This window comes from Bufo bufo, chromosome 4 (assembly GCF_905171765.1).
Source record: "Bufo bufo chromosome 4, aBufBuf1.1, whole genome shotgun sequence".
Classification (NCBI taxonomy): Eukaryota; Metazoa; Chordata; class Amphibia; order Anura; family Bufonidae; genus Bufo; species Bufo bufo.
In genome coordinates this window covers 481,064,921-481,084,101 of record NC_053392.1, presented here as the reverse complement: position 1 = coordinate 481,084,101, position 19,181 = coordinate 481,064,921, and the positions used below count along the sequence as shown (strand labels likewise).

The following is a 19,181-nucleotide window of genomic DNA, read 5'->3' as shown; positions in this document are numbered from 1 at the left end:
CCCCCCTTATGGCATTTGCAGCGAAGATTTTGATGGATTAATTTACAGGCTCCAAGTTGCTTTTAAACAGCCTTTGAGGTACCAGTACAGCTATTTTCTGACAACCATATTTTTTTTATTTTTCTCTCGACAGAGTCCTGTGAGGGCTTATTTTTGTGAGGGCAGATTAAGTTGCTGTTATTATTGGTACTATTCTGGCGTACATACAGTTTTTTGATCACTTTTTGTGAAGCAGGATAATGAAATAGCAGCAATTCTGCCATTGCTTTGTGGGTTTTGTTATTGCAGCTTACACCATGTGGGCAAAATTACATATTTCTGCTGGTAAGTCCGATTACAGAGATTCCAATTTTATATAGTTTTTTTTAAAGTTTTGCTACTTTTACATAATAAAATCATTCGGTAGATGGGCCCGAGACACGTTTGATAAAAAAAGTGTGCAAAGTGTTTCCTTTTTTTCATGTAGAGTAGGTATAGTACCACTGTAATCCAGAATAATCTCTAATCCCTAGTTCTATTGTTTGCATGTGTAATGGTGTGCTGCCATAAATTGTTTTGTTTGCTGTCACCATTTTGAAAGATTTACCCCAATCGAATCACCCAAAATTTGGATTTGAATTAGAAAAAGTTTGCTCAAATTGAATTACTTTAGAATTATCTCTAATAATTAAACCTACTAACTTACTTGATGAAGCAGCAATAGCTGATGAATAGGCTGGGTGGGTATTACTGGCAGCTGGAAATAAAGATAAAATTGTAAAATTCAGGAGTGTGCATTATTTGAATATTACACCTGACAGCAGATTTATGAAGTTGTCTAAGAGAAAAACTCTTTGTTGCACATAGCACCCATTTACAGCATAGCTTTAATTCTGTAACAAAGCTATAAGAAATGACAGATGTGCTGTGATTGGTTGCTATGGGCAAAAATTAGTTGTTCTTAATTTCATAAATCTTCCCAATATGCTTATTTTTCAAAATGTTACATTTATAGAAAAATACTGTGCCGTAATACTGTTAGCCAAACAATAATCCTCTATTCTTATCACATTTTTGCATCCAACAGGATACAATAATGATGTAGGCTTAATTTTTAATCTTCAGAAAATGAAAAAGTACCATTCAACCAAATGCAAAACCATGATAGGAACTGAGTCTAAGGATTATGTTCACATCTTCGTTAGGAACTCTGTATTTGTGTTCCATTATTGGAGGAATAAAATGGAATTTAACTGTGGTGGTGGTGGTGACAGACCCCATTGGCTGATAAATACAGATCCACCATGGTGTCCATCATTTTACCAGAAATAGTGCTGTATGCAGCAATATTTTTATTCCACAAATATGATGGAATCTGTGACAGAAAAGCGTTGGCCATGATTAGAGATGAGTGAATTTCGAAAAAATTCGATTCGGGCGGTTCGCTGAATTTTTCGAATAATTTGATCCGATCCGAATTTTTCTGTGGCGAATCGCGTTAAAAAACGTCTATTTCCTGGCTGCAGAGAGCCTTTATAGTGATGTAGAACACTGTGCTTTGCAGTAACACGCATAGAGAGTCTGCTGTTGTAGTGAAATAATACTGTGAGTCAGTATGATATGCAGATGACAGGCATCACTCTTAAAATCACTGCACACTTCACTTATTTGGGCAGTTATGGGGCCAAAACTGACCAAATAACTCAAGTATGAACTCAGCCTTACAGTTTGATGTTAGCGTCAATAAGAAGCGTACTCCTTTTACACCATCTCCAGCTGATTCCACATAGATGTCTACAGAACCTGTTCTATTAAACGCTTATACAAGTAGAGCCCCCCCCCCCGACAGAGTGGAGAGAGTGTCAGCAGTAAGTTTGTGTTGACATCACTGATTATTTTGCCCTTCCTCTGATCTGTCAGAACAATAACCCCCCAAAAACGGATCCTGTCTGTGGAGCATCCACCTTCACTTGGTCAGCATTTGGTCAGTAATCCATCAGTATTGCTAATGCCAAAAAAAACAGGAATGGATCCAAAACAGAGATGACACATGAATGGAATATTTGCATATCTTCTGTGTTTTGTACCCACTCCTGCTTTTGGCTACCAAATCATAAGACAATTCTGATGCAAAATAAGGACCATGTTATGCAGGCCTTACAGCTGTTACATAGACCGGATCCGTTGTGCGTCTCATCCGATCCTATGACATAGTGGTGAGGTGGAAGCAGCATGAAGAGACCACAGAGTGGCCCAATGACAGAGTCTGGAGGTGGCAGCAGCATCAGGAAGAGGCCACAGAGTGGCGCAATGACAGTGTGGAGGTGGCAGCAGCAGCATCAGGAGGCTACAGAGTGGCACAACAACAGAGTGTGGAGGTGGCGGCAGCAGCAGCATCAGGAGGAGGCCACAGAGTGGCACAATTACAGTGTGGAGGTGGCAATAGCAGCATCATGAGGCCACAGAGTGGCACAAGTGTGGAGGTGGCAGCAGCAGCAGCATCAGGAGGAGGTCACCTGGTGGCACATTGACAGAGTGTGGAGGTGGCAGCAGCATCATCATCAGGAGACCACAGAGTGGCAAGGTGACCTAGTGTTGAGGTAGCAGCAGCATAAGGAGACCACAGAGTGGCAAAATGACATAGTGTGGAGGTGGAAGCACGTGTGGAGGTGGCAGCAGCATCAAGAGACCACAGAGTGGCAATGTGACATAGTGTTGAGGTGGCAGCAGCATCAGGAGACCACAGAGTGGCAAGGTGATATACTGTGGAGGTGGCAGCAGCATCAGGAGGCAAGGTGACATAGTGTGGAGGTGGCAGCAGCATCAGGAGACCACATAGTGGCAAGGTGACATACTGTGGAGGTGGCAGCAGTATCAGGAGCGTAATGGATGAAGAGAAGAGATGGACCTTTTTGGAGACGGCGCTGCTGCAGAAGAAGTCTCGGTTGATAGGTAAAAAAGGATCTTTATTACTAGTAGGTCTACGCGTTTCAGGGGCGAACGGCCCCCTTCATCAGTACAATAGTGGTCTGTCTGTACAGTATCAGGAGACCACAGAGTGACCCGGTAACAGAGTGAGGAGGTGGGTGGCATTACCAGTACCAGCTGAAGATGGTGGGTGAAGGAAGGAGCACTTGGCATCAGATATGTGGCATCAGGTGGGTTGCAGCATCAGAATAGTAGCTGAGGCAGGTAGCCAGAAGAAACCGGTCTCTTTTGTTAAAGTGTTGGTGTGGCACCATGGATGACCTAGTCTGATGCATGAGGCATTGGTGGGTGGAAATCCTGGCTGATCCACGCCTGATTCATCTTGACAAAGGTCAGTCTCTTCACATTTTGTGTGTACAGGTGAGTTCTTCTTTGGGTAACTATGGCCCCCTCCGCACTAAACACCCGCTGCTGCTGGTAAGTAGTTTCTTCATTAGGCGGGTCAAGAAAGCTGCTCATCAGCGACTCTAGACTGAAGTTGCTGCTGATGGACCTGGAACTGCTCCTATACCCCCCCACCCTGCCACAGCAGCCATGGCAGAGGAACGTGAGCACAGAGGGCCCCACCGGTCAGACCTGCGAGAGGATGGACGATGGCGCAGATAGGAAGCAGCCAACTGACTACATAGGATGTCTCTATAGTAGTTCAGTTTGTCCTCCCTCTCAGCGGGTGTAAAAAAGCCCCCCATTTTGGACTGGTAGCCAGGGTCCGACAAGGTGGAGAGCCAGAAGTCATCCCTCTGTTGAATGGTGACAATTCGGCTGTCACTACGCAAGTGAGCATTCATCGGGCCATTTGTGCAAGTGACTTGGAGAGCCTCCCTGCCTCCATCTCCACTGCATACTGCCACAGTGTATCTGAGTCCTCTGCCTTGTCTTCCTCATTGCCCTGTAGCCCCTCTGGCTGCTCATGCTCCTCCTCTTTCTCTCCTGTCAACTGTGTAGAAAAACCACCCATTTTACTACACATTGCTTGTGCTCCAATGTCCTCCTCCTCCAGTATAGCCCCCACAGGGCTCCTGTGGCTATGAGATCTAGGCGCCACAGCTCCAGTCCCCTGACCAGCCAGATTTACCAGCATCTGTTCCAGGACATGAAGCAGTGGAATGATGTTGTTCATCCCGTAGTCCTGGCGAATGAAAAATAACGTGGCCTCCTCAAAGGGCCTGAGCAAATGGCAGGTGTCACGCATGAGTTGCCACTGGCTGACAACGAAGTTACACAGAGGAGTACTCCTGTCCGCTTGGATCATCAATAAATCGTTTATGGCCTTTCTATGTTCGTATAGTCGGTCAAACATATAAAGGGTGGAATTCCAAAGGGTGGAAATGTCGCATATCAGCGGGTAAGGAGGGTGTGTTTTGGGGTGTAAAAGTGGCTGAAGTCCATGCAAAGTTTCCTGGCCATTTTTAGTATGTCTTGCAGATGGGTGGAAGACTTCACGAACCGCTTGACAACCAGATTGAACACGTGTGCCATTCAGGGCACATGACTCAGCCCTCCTTGACGCAGTGCTGACACTATGTTCTTCTGATTGTCGGTCACCATGGTTCTGATTTTGACTTGTCACGGAGAAAGCCAGGATTCGATTTCTTGATGAAGGACACAGAGCAGTTCCTCTGCTGTGTGACTCAGTTCGCCCAGGACGCGGTAGAGGATGAGAAAGCAGAGGCGGACATTGTTTCAGGACCAACAGCGCGAGAACGTGGAGGTGGAAGCAGCATCACCTGGCCAAGTTGCTGGTGTGGCTGTGCAGGAACCACATTCACCTAGTGAGCCGTAAAAGACATGTATTGTCCCTGACTGTAGTTACAGCTCCACACGTTGGCGCTGCCGTGCACTTTGGAAGACACCAACAGACTCAAGGACTGGCCCACCTTCTGTTCTACATATGTGTGCAGGGATTGTACTGCCTTTTTGGCAAACAAATGACGGCTTGGAACTCCCCACCTCCGCTCGGCACAAACCATCAGTTCTCTGAAAGGTGCAGAGTCCACCGATTGGAAAGGGAGGGACTGCAGCACCAGCAACTTGGCCAGGAGCACATTTAGCTTATGTGCCGTTGGATGAGTGCACGCATACTGTTTTCTCTTGGCAATTGCTTCGGTGAATGATTGCTGACGGAATGACTTAGGAGGAGTAGGAGGAGGAGCAGGAGCATCCGGACCAGCAGATGATGGGAAGGACAGACAGCTCCCTTCGGCTGAGGTAGTGGAGCCTTGACTGCCAGAAATTGGATGCGTGCCACTGGGTGATGTAGCCATTGCTGCGGCAGGCTGGATCACCACATCAGAGCCATGGTTCTCCCAGGCCACTTTATGGTGAGGCTGCATATGTTGATGCAGGGCGGTGGTGCCAACATTGGCACCCTGGTCACGCTTCACCTTCTGCCCACAGATTTTACAAATGGCCATGTTCGCCTCCTCTGGTCAGGAGTCTGACTGCTCGGAACACCAGGTCCCACGCCATTCTCCTCATTACTACTTACTTGCCCGCCTACCGGAGGAAGCGGCAAATGTCTCCTCCACATGTTGGCTGGCCAGTAGCTGCTGACTGTCCTCTGGTAGATTGTCCTTGCTGTATAGTGGAGCTGACCCCACAGCATATAATATTTCTCTGGCTGAGGGAACAGAAAAGGACAGAGGCAAGTTGAGGACAGGTGAGGGCACAGGGCCTGCTCCCAGGCCATGCCAACTAAGGGTTGTGTCCAGGGCCGCTGATAGAAATCATGGGGCCCCGTACAGCATACATGACGGGGCCCCCTTCAGCTCCACCCCCTGATCCCTCCTTCAGCCACACCCCTGGCCCCGCCCTTGGCCCCTCCCCAGACGCCGCCTTGAAACAACATGCAGATTTGTCTACAAGTGATATTTATGGCGCTGGGGGGTCGTCTGTGAATGGCGCTGTTATGGAGGGGATCTGTGAATGGCACTGTTATGGAGGGGATCTGTGAATGGCACTTTTATGGAGGGGATCTGTGGATGGCACTGTTATGGAGGGGATCTGTGGATGGCACTGTTATGGAGGGGATCTGTGGATGGCACTGTTATGGAGGGGATCTGTGGATGGCACTGTTATGGAGGGGATCTGTGGATGGCACTGTTATGGAGGGGATCTGTGGATGGCACTGTTATGGAGGGGATCTGTGGATGGCACTGTTATGGAGAGGATCTGTGGATCTGGCACTGTTATGGAGGGGATCTGTGGATGGCACTGTTATGGGGGGATCTGTGGATGGCACTGTTATAGAGGGGGATCTGTGGATGACACATACCGACCTTACATTCAGCTCCTGCCTCCTCCCTCCACCCTCCAGTAACAAGTGCGGGCGGCAGCGCTCACTCACTGACGTCACGCGCCTGCGCCGCCTAGTGGGAGGAGAAGCGTGTGACGTCAGTGAGTGAGCGCCGCCCCCACACTGCCTGCTGTTACTGGAGATCGCCACTACGATATCAGCACATCAGCCTGATCCACCCCCTTTGATCTGCCGTTTCCAACTTGCGCTACCCCCGGAGCACCAGCCTGAGCGCTCGTTCGGCACAACAACACTGCAGCAGGAGGATCTCCCCGGCCTCCAGCGCACCAGCCGATTACAGCGCCGCCCAGAGAGGCTTCCCCCGTGACGTCACTGACTCAGTCCCCGCCCCTTTAACCTTTAGAAGCGCGCAGCAAAAAAATTAAAATGGCTCGGGAGTCGGCAGCCCGGGCCCCCCTGCCAGCCGGGCCCGGTACAACTGGGCCAGCTGTACTGGCCTATCAGCGGCCCTGGTTGTGTCTGACGAACCCACCAACTCATGGCTGGGGGTGTCTGATGTCACTTGGGACAAAGTGGATTACCAAGTCAACCTTTCAAGAACCGCTGGGTTGATGGTCAAGAAACGACCGCTAGATGACACCAGGAGCTCAGGCCTCTCGCTGAGATTCCTACTGCCACGCCCCCTTACTCTGCTACGACCTGTTCCTGCGCCAGAAACTGACATACTGTTAGATCAAATAAATAAAAAGAAAATTAAAACACCCCAAAAAAGTCTGTAATTTTCTCACTTCACCACACAACAGCTAATAAGCCCTTTTTTCCCCAATAATACACACAAAAAATATATAACTGCACAGCTGAACGGCAAAAAGGCCTTTTTGTTCCACTTGTATACGCCACAAAGTCTTTAGAACATATAACTACACAGCTGAACGGCAAATAATATCTATTTTTTCGCCACTAATACATGCCAAAAAAGGGCTTTAGAACATATAACTGCACCGCTAAATGGCAAATATATATTTTTTTGCCACTAATACACACCAGAAAGGGCTTTAGAACATATAACTGCACCGCTGAATGGCAAATGTTTTTTTGCTACTAATACACACCAAAGAGGGCTTTAGAACATATAACTGCACCGCTGAAAGGCAAATAATATATATTTTTTTGCCACTAATACACGCCAAAAAGGGCTTTAGAATATATAACTGCACCGCTGAACTGAAAATAATATTTTTTTGTGCCGCTAATACACGCCAAAAAGGGCTTTAGAACATATAACTGCCCCGCTGAACGGCATATCTTATATATATTTTTTTGCCACTAATACACGCCAAAAAGGGCTTTAGTACTTATAACTGCACCCCTGAATGGCAAATAATATATATTTTTTTGCCAGTAATACACGCCAAAAAGGGCTTTACAATATATAACTGCACTGCTGAACGGCAAATAGGCCCTTACTTTTTTCCACTAATACACGCTAAAAAGGGCTTTAGAACATATAACTTCACCGCTGAACGGCAAATATATATTTTTTTGCCACTAATACATGCCAAAAAGGGCTGTAATTTTCTCACTTTACCACACAACGACAGATATTTTTTTTGTGTGCCAATAATACATGCAAAAAAGGGCTTTAGAACATATAACTGCACCGCTGAATGGCAAATAATATATATCTTTTTTGCCACCGCCCACTAATACACGCTAAAAAGGGCTTTAGAACATATAACTGCACAGCTGAACGGCAAATAGGCCTTTTTGTTCCACTTGTATACGCCACAAAGTCTTTAGAACATATAACTACACAGCTGAATGGCAAATAATATCTATTTTTTCACCACTAATACATGCCAAAAAAGGGCTTTAGAACATATAACTGCACCGCTAAATGGCAAATATATATTTTTTTGCCACTAATACACGCCAGAAAGGGCTTTAGAACATATAACTGCACCGCTGAATGGCAAATGTTTTTTTGCTACTAATACACACCAAAGAGGGCTTTAGAACATATAACTGCACCGCTGAAAGGCAAATAATATATATTTTTTTGCCACTAATACACGCCAAAAAGGGCTTTAGAATATATAACTGCACTGCTGAACGGCAAATAGGCCCTTACTTTTTTCCACTAATACATGCCACAAAAGGCTTTAGAACATATAACTGCACCACTGAACAGCAAATAATATATATTTTTTTGCCACTAATACACGCCAACAAGGGCTGTAATTTTTTCACTTCACCACACAACGGCAGATACATTTTTTGTGCCAATAATACATGCAAAAAAGGGCTTTAGAACATATAACTGCACCGCTGAATGGCAAATAATATATATATTTTTTGCCACCGCCCACTAATACACGCCAAAAAGGGCTTTAGAACATATAACTGCACCGCTGAACGGCAAATAGGCCCTTTTTTTCCACTTATATACGCCACAAAGTCTTTAGAACATATAACTACACTATTGAACGGCAAATAATATATATTTTTTTTGCCACTAATACACGGCAAAAAAGGCTTTGGAACATATAACTGCACCGCTGAACGGCAAATGTTTTTTTGCTACTAATACACACCAAAAAGGGCTTTAGAACATATAACTGCACCGCTGAACGGCAAATATATATTTTTTTGCCACTAATACACGCCAAAAAGGGCTGGAATTTTCTCTCTTCACCACACAACGGCTAATAAGCCCTTTTTTTCCACTAATACAAGCCAAAAAATGCTTTAGAACATATAACTGCACGGCACAAGGGCAAATAAGACATAGAAATATTTCCTTGTAATAAACCCTGTTAATATCTGTATCAAACAGCACTTGCACCCCAATAACAAGAATGGTTTGCTGGAATTACAGAGCTGTATAATGGCAATTTGGATCCGTAGTCAGTGCATCAAGGTGTAATAGGATTGTTCCTATTACCCAGGCTGTAATCTCCCCTACTGAACTCTGTTCTGCTTCAATACTGTGGAATGATTCCTCCCTATCCTTTCCCTGAACTTCTATTTAGCAAAATAAAAGTTTTAAAGTATTTTCTACCACTGTCCCTAGCGCCTGCTGTTGTCTCTCCCTGCACTAAGTACACTGGAAAATGGCTGAATCCAAGATGGCTGAGGCTATTTATAGGGCTGTGACATCACAGGGCTGGGTGGCTGCTGATTGGCTGCATGCATGGCATTGTGGGTGATCCCTTGTTCCCAGAGTTCCTTGCTCCATGTCCTAACACATGCAGCAGCCATTTTAGGAAAAAATGCGATTCGTTACCATGAAGCGTGAGGAGATTCGGATTCGGTGCGAATTGAATTTTTCCTGAAATTCGGATCGAATTCCACTTTGTCAACTTCGATTTGCTCATCTCCAGCCATGATGTACTACTTGAATGTCATGCTTTTAATGTGATCTAATAAAGGAGACGATTTTATGGATGTGCTACTGGATTTCCTATGTTTGGTATGCTGTATCTATAGCCGAAGAGGCCTCCTGTGCACCGTCCTATACATGTGGTCAGATACATTGAACCTACAGACTCTGTGAGCTGGACTGCCTTCCTTTCCTTATATACTTGTTATAAAGCATCCAATGCACATGTGAACAGAGCCTAACAGATCTATCAACTACAGGTTATTTTTTTCCAGATTTTTTGACACTACAAAAATGAAAAGTGGACTGAAAAATATGGACATATTGCAAAGCTAGGATTTACGTATAAGTGTATATACTCAGCTGAAATTAAAGGGGTTGTCTCATTTTCCCATTACTAAGGTGAGATGAGACGCTGTCCCGACCATCTCCTGGCTGGGAAACAGCAGAGCGCTCCTGTGCTCTGTTGTTCTAGTAGGTCCCAATGCAGTGCTTGAGAACTACGGAAGCAGTGTAGCAGGATGGAAACAGTGCAGAGCTACTGAAGGGTGCTCTGCTGTTGCCAGGCGGGGAGGTGGTTGGGACTGTGTCTCATCTTGCCTTAGTAATGGTGAGATGAGACAAACCTTTTGGGCAAAGAAGGAGTTGCATGGCAAATATTTTTTTTCTCTATACATAGTTGGAATCTTTTTTAGAACTTAGCACCTTGTATCAGAAAATTTACAAAATCATTAGTCTTCCATTGAAGAATTAGATAAAAAATGGACACATTTTGAAAATCCTTGTAGTATACTTTGTATAGCTAAGGTCATCTTCTATAACATAGTGTAGTTAATTTTTTTTTGCTATTTAGAATAAACTGTTGAACAGACAACCTTTCTTTAATTATGCATTATTATTATATGCAAAATGTATGACTTTACTCCAGCTTACTGACCCGTATCTCTTGCTCGTACGAGGGGTGGCCTTGTCCTTGCTGTTGCTGTTGTAGTCGTTGTTGTTGTTGTGGTGGTTGTTGTAGTGGTGGTGGTTGTTGGCTTTGGTGTGGTGGGCTGTGGAGTTGTAGGTTCTGGAGTTGTAGTAGTAGTAGTAGTAGTGGTAGGGATGGTAGTTAAAGCAGTTGTTGTTGCTACAGTTGGGGGTGTTTTTTCTCTCTGTATTGTTTCTTCAAGAGAAATTTATATTTTTAATTATACTTCAGGATTTTCACCCAAAATGGAGCAATGGTCATATATGAGTAAATCATATGTCAAAGCAGTAGCTAAAGTTTGATAATATGCTTTACCTACAGATATGTTTCTGTTCAGTTGTGATGACCGTTTTTGCAAAACAAATATAACAGAAAGTGCAGCCATATTGTTTGTCACTTTTGAATAAGCTTCTCAGAAACTAAGGGGCACATTTATTAAGAACGGCGTTTTAGACGGCAGTCTTAATAAGCCCCTAAGCTGGCGGCGGCGCCAGCCTCTTTATAACTTCGGTGGATCCTTTGCCACTACTAAATGTAAGGCAGCTTTCTAGGTGTCTTACATTTAAACCTTTTTCTATGCCTGAAACGGCGTCATTGGTTGCTATGACGCCATGCGCTTCGTGCTGCCGCTGCTGTACAGTAATACACTCGTATAGAACATATGAGTGTATTACTGTACTGCGGCGGCACAAAGCGCACGGCGTCATAGCAACCAATGACGCCGTGCCCTCCTGCAATGCAAGTCCGGTATCTCACGGACCGTGTTCCACGGACGTCTGCATGAGGCTTTAAACAGGCCTGCCAGCCTGTCCCTTTCCCCACCAACGCCACTCCCACTTTTTGTTACCTGGTGTGAGTGGGGATAAGTTGCAGATTGCACCTCAATCTGCGCCTGAAATACGCCTAATATAGGTGTATTTCAGCTTAATAAATGACCCCCTAAGTGATCAAACCAGCAGTATGATCAAGAGGTGGTGAGAAGCTGATTCCAATGTGATAATCAGTACGGCTACACTTCTTCTTGGCAGTTAGCACTTTTGCAAATATAACTACAATAACAGAAAGTCTGTTCTCTATCTTCTGGTTCACTAGTATATGATAATTTTGTCGTGGGTTCTCACAGATAAAATTGGGTTAACAATTGCAAGAACAGTATAAGGGCCCCTTAATCTTAAATTGTTGAGCATAGAGCCTCCTCCCATATGTCTCTGTAACAATCCACTAGTAATGGTCACCTAACCCTTCACTAATTTGGCTTTTCAGGTGACAGTGGAAACAGTTCACTCTACACCAAAGACTTACTAAAACAGTCAATTACTTAGAATTTTTAGCTATTCCTAGTTGTCCCTTTAGAGGATTCCACAAATAATTGAATAACTTATTTTATATGTTCAACTATTAATGTATTAAATATTACATTTGTACCATAGGTATATTTATACTAATAGTTACGGAAAGTCTTATTATATAGCCTTATCTGTGTCAGCGTTCTTGAAGAAACTTACCTACTTTGACTTCAACGTACTCAAGAACTGTGGGATATGTGACACCTTTCTTTCCTTTACCTTCTGGGTAGAGATACCAAATATAATTCTATTAAATAATTGTAGTGCTACAAGTAATAGAGTACTTAATTTATGATTATTAATAGTTTTTGGAGGTTTTGAAGGAAAAGTTAGTTTCATGCTGATCATTTTATGTGTCAGTTACAGAGCCCAGGATTGCCACAGTATTCCCACTTTTTAATTAAGGTAGTTACCTATGCATACAATTATTTTATGTTAAAGTTTGCATTAGTATAAAGGCATTTCAGGCAAAAAATGTCACAACCAGCAGGCATTACATTTATTGTGAATAAATATGGACAGGCTTCATGGAAAGCTTGTTATGAACAGTGAATGTTAAAAACCAATTCAAGATTCGATTGTATGGAATAGATTTACATTTTTTTAGGGTGAGTTCAGATGTCTCAAAATTTTCAGAACCCCAAAATAGTGCTTTTTTTGTTTTTACAAATCGGTGTCTCTGGTTTGGCTGAGCTCATTTGTATACTTTTCCCATAGAACATTGCCTAAAAAATAAATCTCCATACACCACTGTGTCCCTGTAGAGAGAAACACTACCCTTCCCCTAAACTAATAAACCATGTAAAGTCCATATAAAGTGGTAAATTGGCATATTCATTCCAATCCCTGTATCGTGAATCTGTCACCCCAATTCTGGACTAATATCTACAGTAATACATGTTTAGTACCACAGTTGTCCTTATGTCCTACTGTCAGCGCTCAAAGTTGCATGCACAGAAATACATTGTCAGGACTGTTGTGCTGTTCTAACATAATAGAGAGGACTCATGAGCGCATGCACAGCAGTCCTAACAATGTATTTTAACACAGCTCTGGGTGACAGAAGGGGACCAGGGGGCAGGAGGAAAATAAAAAATTGTCATATGGACTCCTTATATTCAGCACTACTCATGTTTAAGATCGGGGTGACAGATTCCCTTTCAAGAGAGTCTGTAACCAGGAAATTCACTGTTAAACCAAGCACAATGTCTTGTATGGCTAGCTCCACTGAATGTAATGATATCTTTCACATAACAAGAACAAGAACAGTTTACAAGTACCCTTTTCTGGGGTACTATAGAGGAACATAGGCCCCCTTCTCATGATGGAGTAGGCTCTTAAACTTCCTCCATGTTTATGCGCGATTGAAACTCTGTATTATAAAAACTGTGCTCTCAAATTACATGATGTTAATAGCTTGGCTGGGTGTCCGATTACTGGGGCCCCAATGACCTATTAACCTGATTTCCTTCTATAGCTTTATGATGATTGGAGCATCGTTTTTCATATTATTTTTTATTTATCTTAGGATTGACATGTGCTTATCCCTGGCATGCTTAACTGGGTTATCCAGGAATTAATATTGATGACCTATCCTCAGGATAGGTCATCAGTATCAGATAGGCAGGGGACCAACTCCCTGGACCCCAACTGATTAGCTGTTAGAAGAGCCGGAGCACTCCTTGGGTGCCGTGGCCTCTTTCTAGGCCATGTGACATCACCGTACATTGATTACATAGCCTAGTTGCAGCTTAGCCCCATTCAAGTCAACGGGGCTTAGCAGCAATACCAAGTAAAGCCTCTATATGATGTATAGCACTGTGCTTGGAATGCTGCCAGGACCCCGCAGCACTCACCAGAGCTCAGAGCCTCTCTGAAACAGCTCATTTGGGGGGAGGGGGGGGGGTGCCGGGATATGTCTTTAATAAATTAGGCGCATCTTATTCCAACGCACAGTGGATCAAGACTGGCGTGTAGAAACCCCAGTCTTGATAATTCTGTTTCTAAGTTCTTTAAGTCTCTCCTAATATGTTTTATGCTTCAGACCACCATTTTTGTAGCCCACCTTTGCACCCGTTCCATATCATCTATGTCTTTTTGTAGGTGGGGTCTCCAGAACTGGACACAGTATTCCAGATGTGGTCTCACTAATGCTCTATACAGCGGGCTCACAATCTTTCTCTACCTACTCGTTATTCCTCTAGCTATACAACCAAGCATCCTACCTGCTTTCCCAGCTGCCTGTCCACTTTTTTTAAGCTGTCTGATATCAGGGCCCCTAGATACTTCTTTCTGAAACCTATGGCTAACACAGAACTACAAATATGATACTTAGATAGAGGGTTCCTTCTCTCCAAGTGCATTATTTTGCATTTGGAATAATTGAACTGCAGTTTACATTGTTTTGACAATTTTTCTAGAAAAGCTAAAACATTTTCCATGTTACAAATCCTACCCTTTTACATACTTTTGTGCCAACGGCAAACCTTGCCTGCCAAACCTTCTCCCATGTCACATACAAAAATAGTAAAAATAGCTGGACCCAGGACAGCCACTTGAGGTCCACCACTTCTAACATGTCTCTCTTCAGAATGCACCCATTAACAACGCAGTTGGCTGAGGAATAGACATCACAACTGCAAATCCACAAAACTACCCAGGTATAAAATTAATTTTCTAATTAATGTTTATCTATCAGCTCTTCAGTAGTGATGAGCAGCATAGGCAATATTAGTTTTCAAGATATTTTGCGAATTTTTGGCCTAATTTTCGCCATAAATTTGCAAATTCTAGAATTCGTGATCTCCATACACCTTGGGGTGTCTTCTTTCCAAAATGAGGTCACTTGTGGGGTATTTATACTGCCCTGGCATTTTAGGGGACCTAAAGCGTGAGAAGTAGTTTGGAATCAAAATGCGTAAAAAATGCCCTGTGAAATCGTAAAGATACTAATTGGAATTTGGGCCCCTTTGTGCACCTAGGCTGCAAAAAAGTGTCACACATGTGGTATCGCCGTACTCAGGAGAAGTAGGGCAATGTGTTTTGGGGTGCATTTTTACATATACCCATGCTGGGTGAGAGAAATATCTCTGTAAACGACAACTTTCCCCATATTTTTTATACAAAGTTGTCATTTTACAGAGATATTTCTCTCACCCAGCATGGGTATATGTAAAAATACACCCCAAAACACATTGCCCTACTTCTCCTGAGTACGGAGATACCACATGTGTGACACTTTTTTGCAGCCTAGGTGCGCAAAGGGGCCCAAATTCCAATAAGTACCTTTTAGGAGGGCATTTTTAGGCATTTAGATTCCAGACTTCTTCTCACGCTTTAGGGCCCCTAAAATGCCAGGGCAGTATAAATACCCCACATGTGACCCCATTTTGGAAAGAAGACACCCCAAGGTATTCCGTGAGGGGAATGGCGAGTTCATAAAAGTTTTTTTTTTTTTGCACAAGTTAGCGGAAATTGATTTTTTTTTTCTCACAAAGTCTCCCTTTCCGCTAACTTGTGACAAAAATTTCAATCTTTCATGGACTCAATATGCCCCTCGGCGAATACCTTGGGGTGTCTACTTTCTGAAATGGGGTCATTTGTGGGGTGTGTTTACTGTTCTGGCATTTTGGGCGGGGCTAAATTGTGAGCAACCCTGTAAAGCCTAAAGGTACTCATTGGACTTTCGGCCCCTTTGTGCACCTAGGCTGCAAAAAAGTGTCACACATGTGGTATCGCTGTACTCAGGAGAAGTAGGGCAATGTGTTTTGGGGTGTATTTTTACATATACCCATGCTGGGTGAGAGAAATATATCTGTAAATTGACAACTTTGTATAATTTTTTTTTTAAAGTTGTCATTTACAGAGATATTTCTCACACACAGTATGGGTATATGTAAAAATACACCCCAAAACACATTGCCCTACTTCTCCTGAGTACGGCGATACCACATGTGTGACACTTTTCTGCAGCCTAGGTGCGCAAAGGGGCCAAAATTCCAATGAGTATTTTTAGGATTTCACAGGGCATTTTTTACGCATTTGGATTCCAAACTACTTTTCACGCTTTAGGGCCCCTAAATTACCAGGGCAGTATAAATACCCCACAAGTGACCCCATTTTGGAAAGAAGACACCCCAAGGTATTCCGTGAGGGGCATGGCGAGTTCCTCGAATATTTTTTTTTTGCGGAAAATGTTTTTTTTTTTTTTTCTCTTACAAAGTCTCATATTCCACTAACTTGTGACAAAAAATAAAATTTTACATGAACTCGCCATGCCCCTCACGAAATACCTTGGGGTGTCTTCTTTCCAAAATGGGGTCACATGTGGGGTATTTATACTGCCCTGGCATTTTAGGGGACCTAAAGCGTGAGAAGAAGTCTGGAATATAAATGTCTAAAAATCTTTACGCATTTGGATTCCGTGAGGGGTATGGTGAGTTCATGTGAGATTTTATTTTTTGTCACAAGTTAGTGGATGATGAGACTTTGTAAGAAAAAAAATAAATAAATAAAAAAAAACAATTTCCGATAACTTGTGCCAAAAAAAATAAATCTTCTATGAACTCGCCATGCCCCTCAAAAGTTCTTTATAGCGCCGCAGCGATTTTACGGTGTTTTTGCAGTGATCAGAAAAAAAATATATTCTGTCACTGCGGTGGGGCGGACTGAACGCAAGTGTGCGCACAAGATCAGGCCTGATCGGGCGAACACTGGGTTTTTTGTAGAGCCTATAGAACATGTCCTATTCTTGTCCGCAATTGCGGACAAGAAAAGGCATTTTCTATATAGTTCTGGCAATGTGCGGATCCGCAAAATGCGGAAAGCACATTGCCGGTGTCCGTGTTTTGCGGATCCGCGGTGTCCGTGTTTTGCGGATCCGCGGATCCGCAAAACACATACGGACATCTGAATGGAGCCTTACAGGGGGGTGATCAATGACAGGGGGGTGATCAGGGAGTCTATATGGGGTGATCAGGGGTTAATAAGGGGTTAATAAGTGACAGGGGGGGGGGGTGTAGTGTAGTGTGGTGCTTGGTGCTACTTACAGAGCTGCCTGTGTCCTCTGGTGGTCGATCCAAGCAAAAGGGACCACCAGAGGACTAGGTAGCAGGTATATCAGACGCTGTTAAGAAAACAGCATCTGATATACCTTTCAGGGGTTAAAAAAATCGCATCTACAGCCTGCCAGCGAATGATCGCCGCTGGCAGGCTGTAGATCAGCTCGTTTACCTTCCGATCCTGTGAACGCGCGCTCATGTGTGCGGGCGTTCACATTAAATCTTGCGTCTCGCGAGATGACGCGCCGATGCGTCAACTAAGAATAACCCGGCCGTCCGCAGGACGCATCCCTGCGTTAGGCGGTCGGGAGGTGGTTAAAACAACTAATTGCAACTGGTGTGATATACCAGTTGCCCCCCAAAAACTGATTGAGACAGGGGTGTGATATACCTATAATATAATTTCTATATAGTGCATTTGTATTGTGCAGCAGTTGTGTGCAGTTCTGCTGAGATACTGCAGCTATACAGAGGGGCAAACGCTATTGGAACAACTAATTGCAACTTGTGTGATATACCAGTTGCCCCCCAAAAAAACTGATTGAGGCAGGGGTGAGATATACCTATAATATACTTTCTATATAGTGCATTTGTATTGTGCAGCAGTTGTGTGCGGTTATGCTGCGATACCGCAGCTATACAGAGGGACAAATGCTATTGGAACAACTAATTGCAACTGGTGTGATATACCAGTTGCCCCCCAAAAAAACTGATTGAGGCAGGGGTGTGATATACGTATAATATAATTTCTATATAGTGCATTTGTATTGTGCAGTAGTTGTGTGCGATTCTGCTGCGATACCGCAGCTATACAGAGGGACAAACGCCATTGGAACAACTATATGCAAATGGTGTGATATACCTGTTGCCCCCCAAAAACTGATTAAGGGGTTTGATATACCTGCTTCCAGCAAATACTCATTAAGGGGTTCTATATACCTGCTTCCACAAATACTGCTCTCCTACAGGGACTTTGTCAAAGGGTCATTTTGAAAATGACAGGCAGAGGAAGAGGCAGGTCATTCCGCAGGGGTCGTAGGGGTCGGACAGGTGCACCAGGCCAAAGCCTAAGTGGGAAGTTGGAGAAGGTGCGTGCGATTACATCAAAGGAAGCACCAGAGTTGGTTCACTCAGCTCACTCAGCCTTCCGCTTCTGCACCATCCTTATCCTCTGTACAGTATCAGCACCCTCCTCACTCTCTGCTGTGTGCACCCCCAAAGACACCACCACCACCACCACCACCATAGCCCCTCCACTCGAGTCAGAGGAATTTTTTTCCCATTCATTCCCAGACCTTACCGATGCGCAGCCATTCTTGGCATCGGATCAGGAAGAGGAGGTAGCAACGGCCGCCACCCAGCGGTCTGACGACAGTACCCAGATCAGCCCAAGGAGGGTGGTCCCCGCTGTTGCTGCCTACTCCGAGATCTCTAATGTCAGTGGTGGTGAAGGTGACGATAATGACGTGTCGATGATGTCACGTGGGTGCCCACAAGAGAGGAAAAGGAGGGGAGCTCAGAGGGAGAGACGGAGCAGCAGATAGGAAGGAGAACAGGCAGAACTCGCAGTGCACAGGAGGCAAAAAGCAGACTGCAAATGTATCTGGAGTGAGCCATCCACCATGCACGGTCACATCTGGTGCTCCCAGGACGCCAGCACATGGCTTCGCAGTGTTTTTTTTTAATGTGTCATCTGCAGACAATGCTGTCAACGCATAAGTCGCGGTAAGCCCAACATTCACCTAGGGATGACCACCTTAAGAAGGCACCTGGCCTCCCATCACCGAGCCCAGTGGGAGCAACACCGTCAGAACCCACACAGCCACTCTCCTGGCGCTCCATGTCCTGCCTCTTCTCCTTCTCCTCTCTCCTCCCATTTGTCCTTTACTCCACCTTCCACCGTGCCGTCGTCACGTTCATCTGGAAAAAGGCAGGCTTCCTTGGCCCAAATGTTCGAACGTAAAAAGTTGATGACGTCGGATAACCCTCTTGCCCAATGGCTGACCACTGGCTTGTCGGAACTGCTAGAACGCCAACTCCTGCCATATAAACTGGTGGACTCGGAGGCCTTTAATAAATTTGTGGCCATTGGCACACCTTAATGGAAGGTCCCCGGAAGGAAATATTTCACCCAGAAGGGCATCCCAGAGCTATATGGTTATGTTCAGCAGCAAGTGAATGTATCTCTGGCACACAGTGT

At 44.4% G+C, this 19,181-nt stretch overlaps 1 protein-coding gene across 5 annotated transcripts in view; it reads right to left on the bottom strand.

The window, feature by feature from the left end:
* Positions 1-19,181, bottom strand: part of VIT (vitrin) — a 184,448-nt gene that overhangs the window by 73,843 nt on the left and 91,424 nt on the right. For 4 of the 5 annotated variants that reach the window (XM_040429529.1, XM_040429533.1, XM_040429530.1 and 1 more), the window contains exons 6-8: positions 12,081-12,143; positions 10,543-10,770; positions 686-736 (exon numbers count right to left, since the gene is read on the bottom strand). In XM_040429529.1, coding sequence (XP_040285463.1) covers positions 686-736; positions 10,543-10,770; positions 12,081-12,143 — 342 coding nt within the window. The remainder of the gene's footprint in view (positions 1-685; positions 737-10,542; positions 10,771-12,080; positions 12,144-19,181) is intronic. The other variant, XM_040429532.1, reaches the window with a different exon arrangement.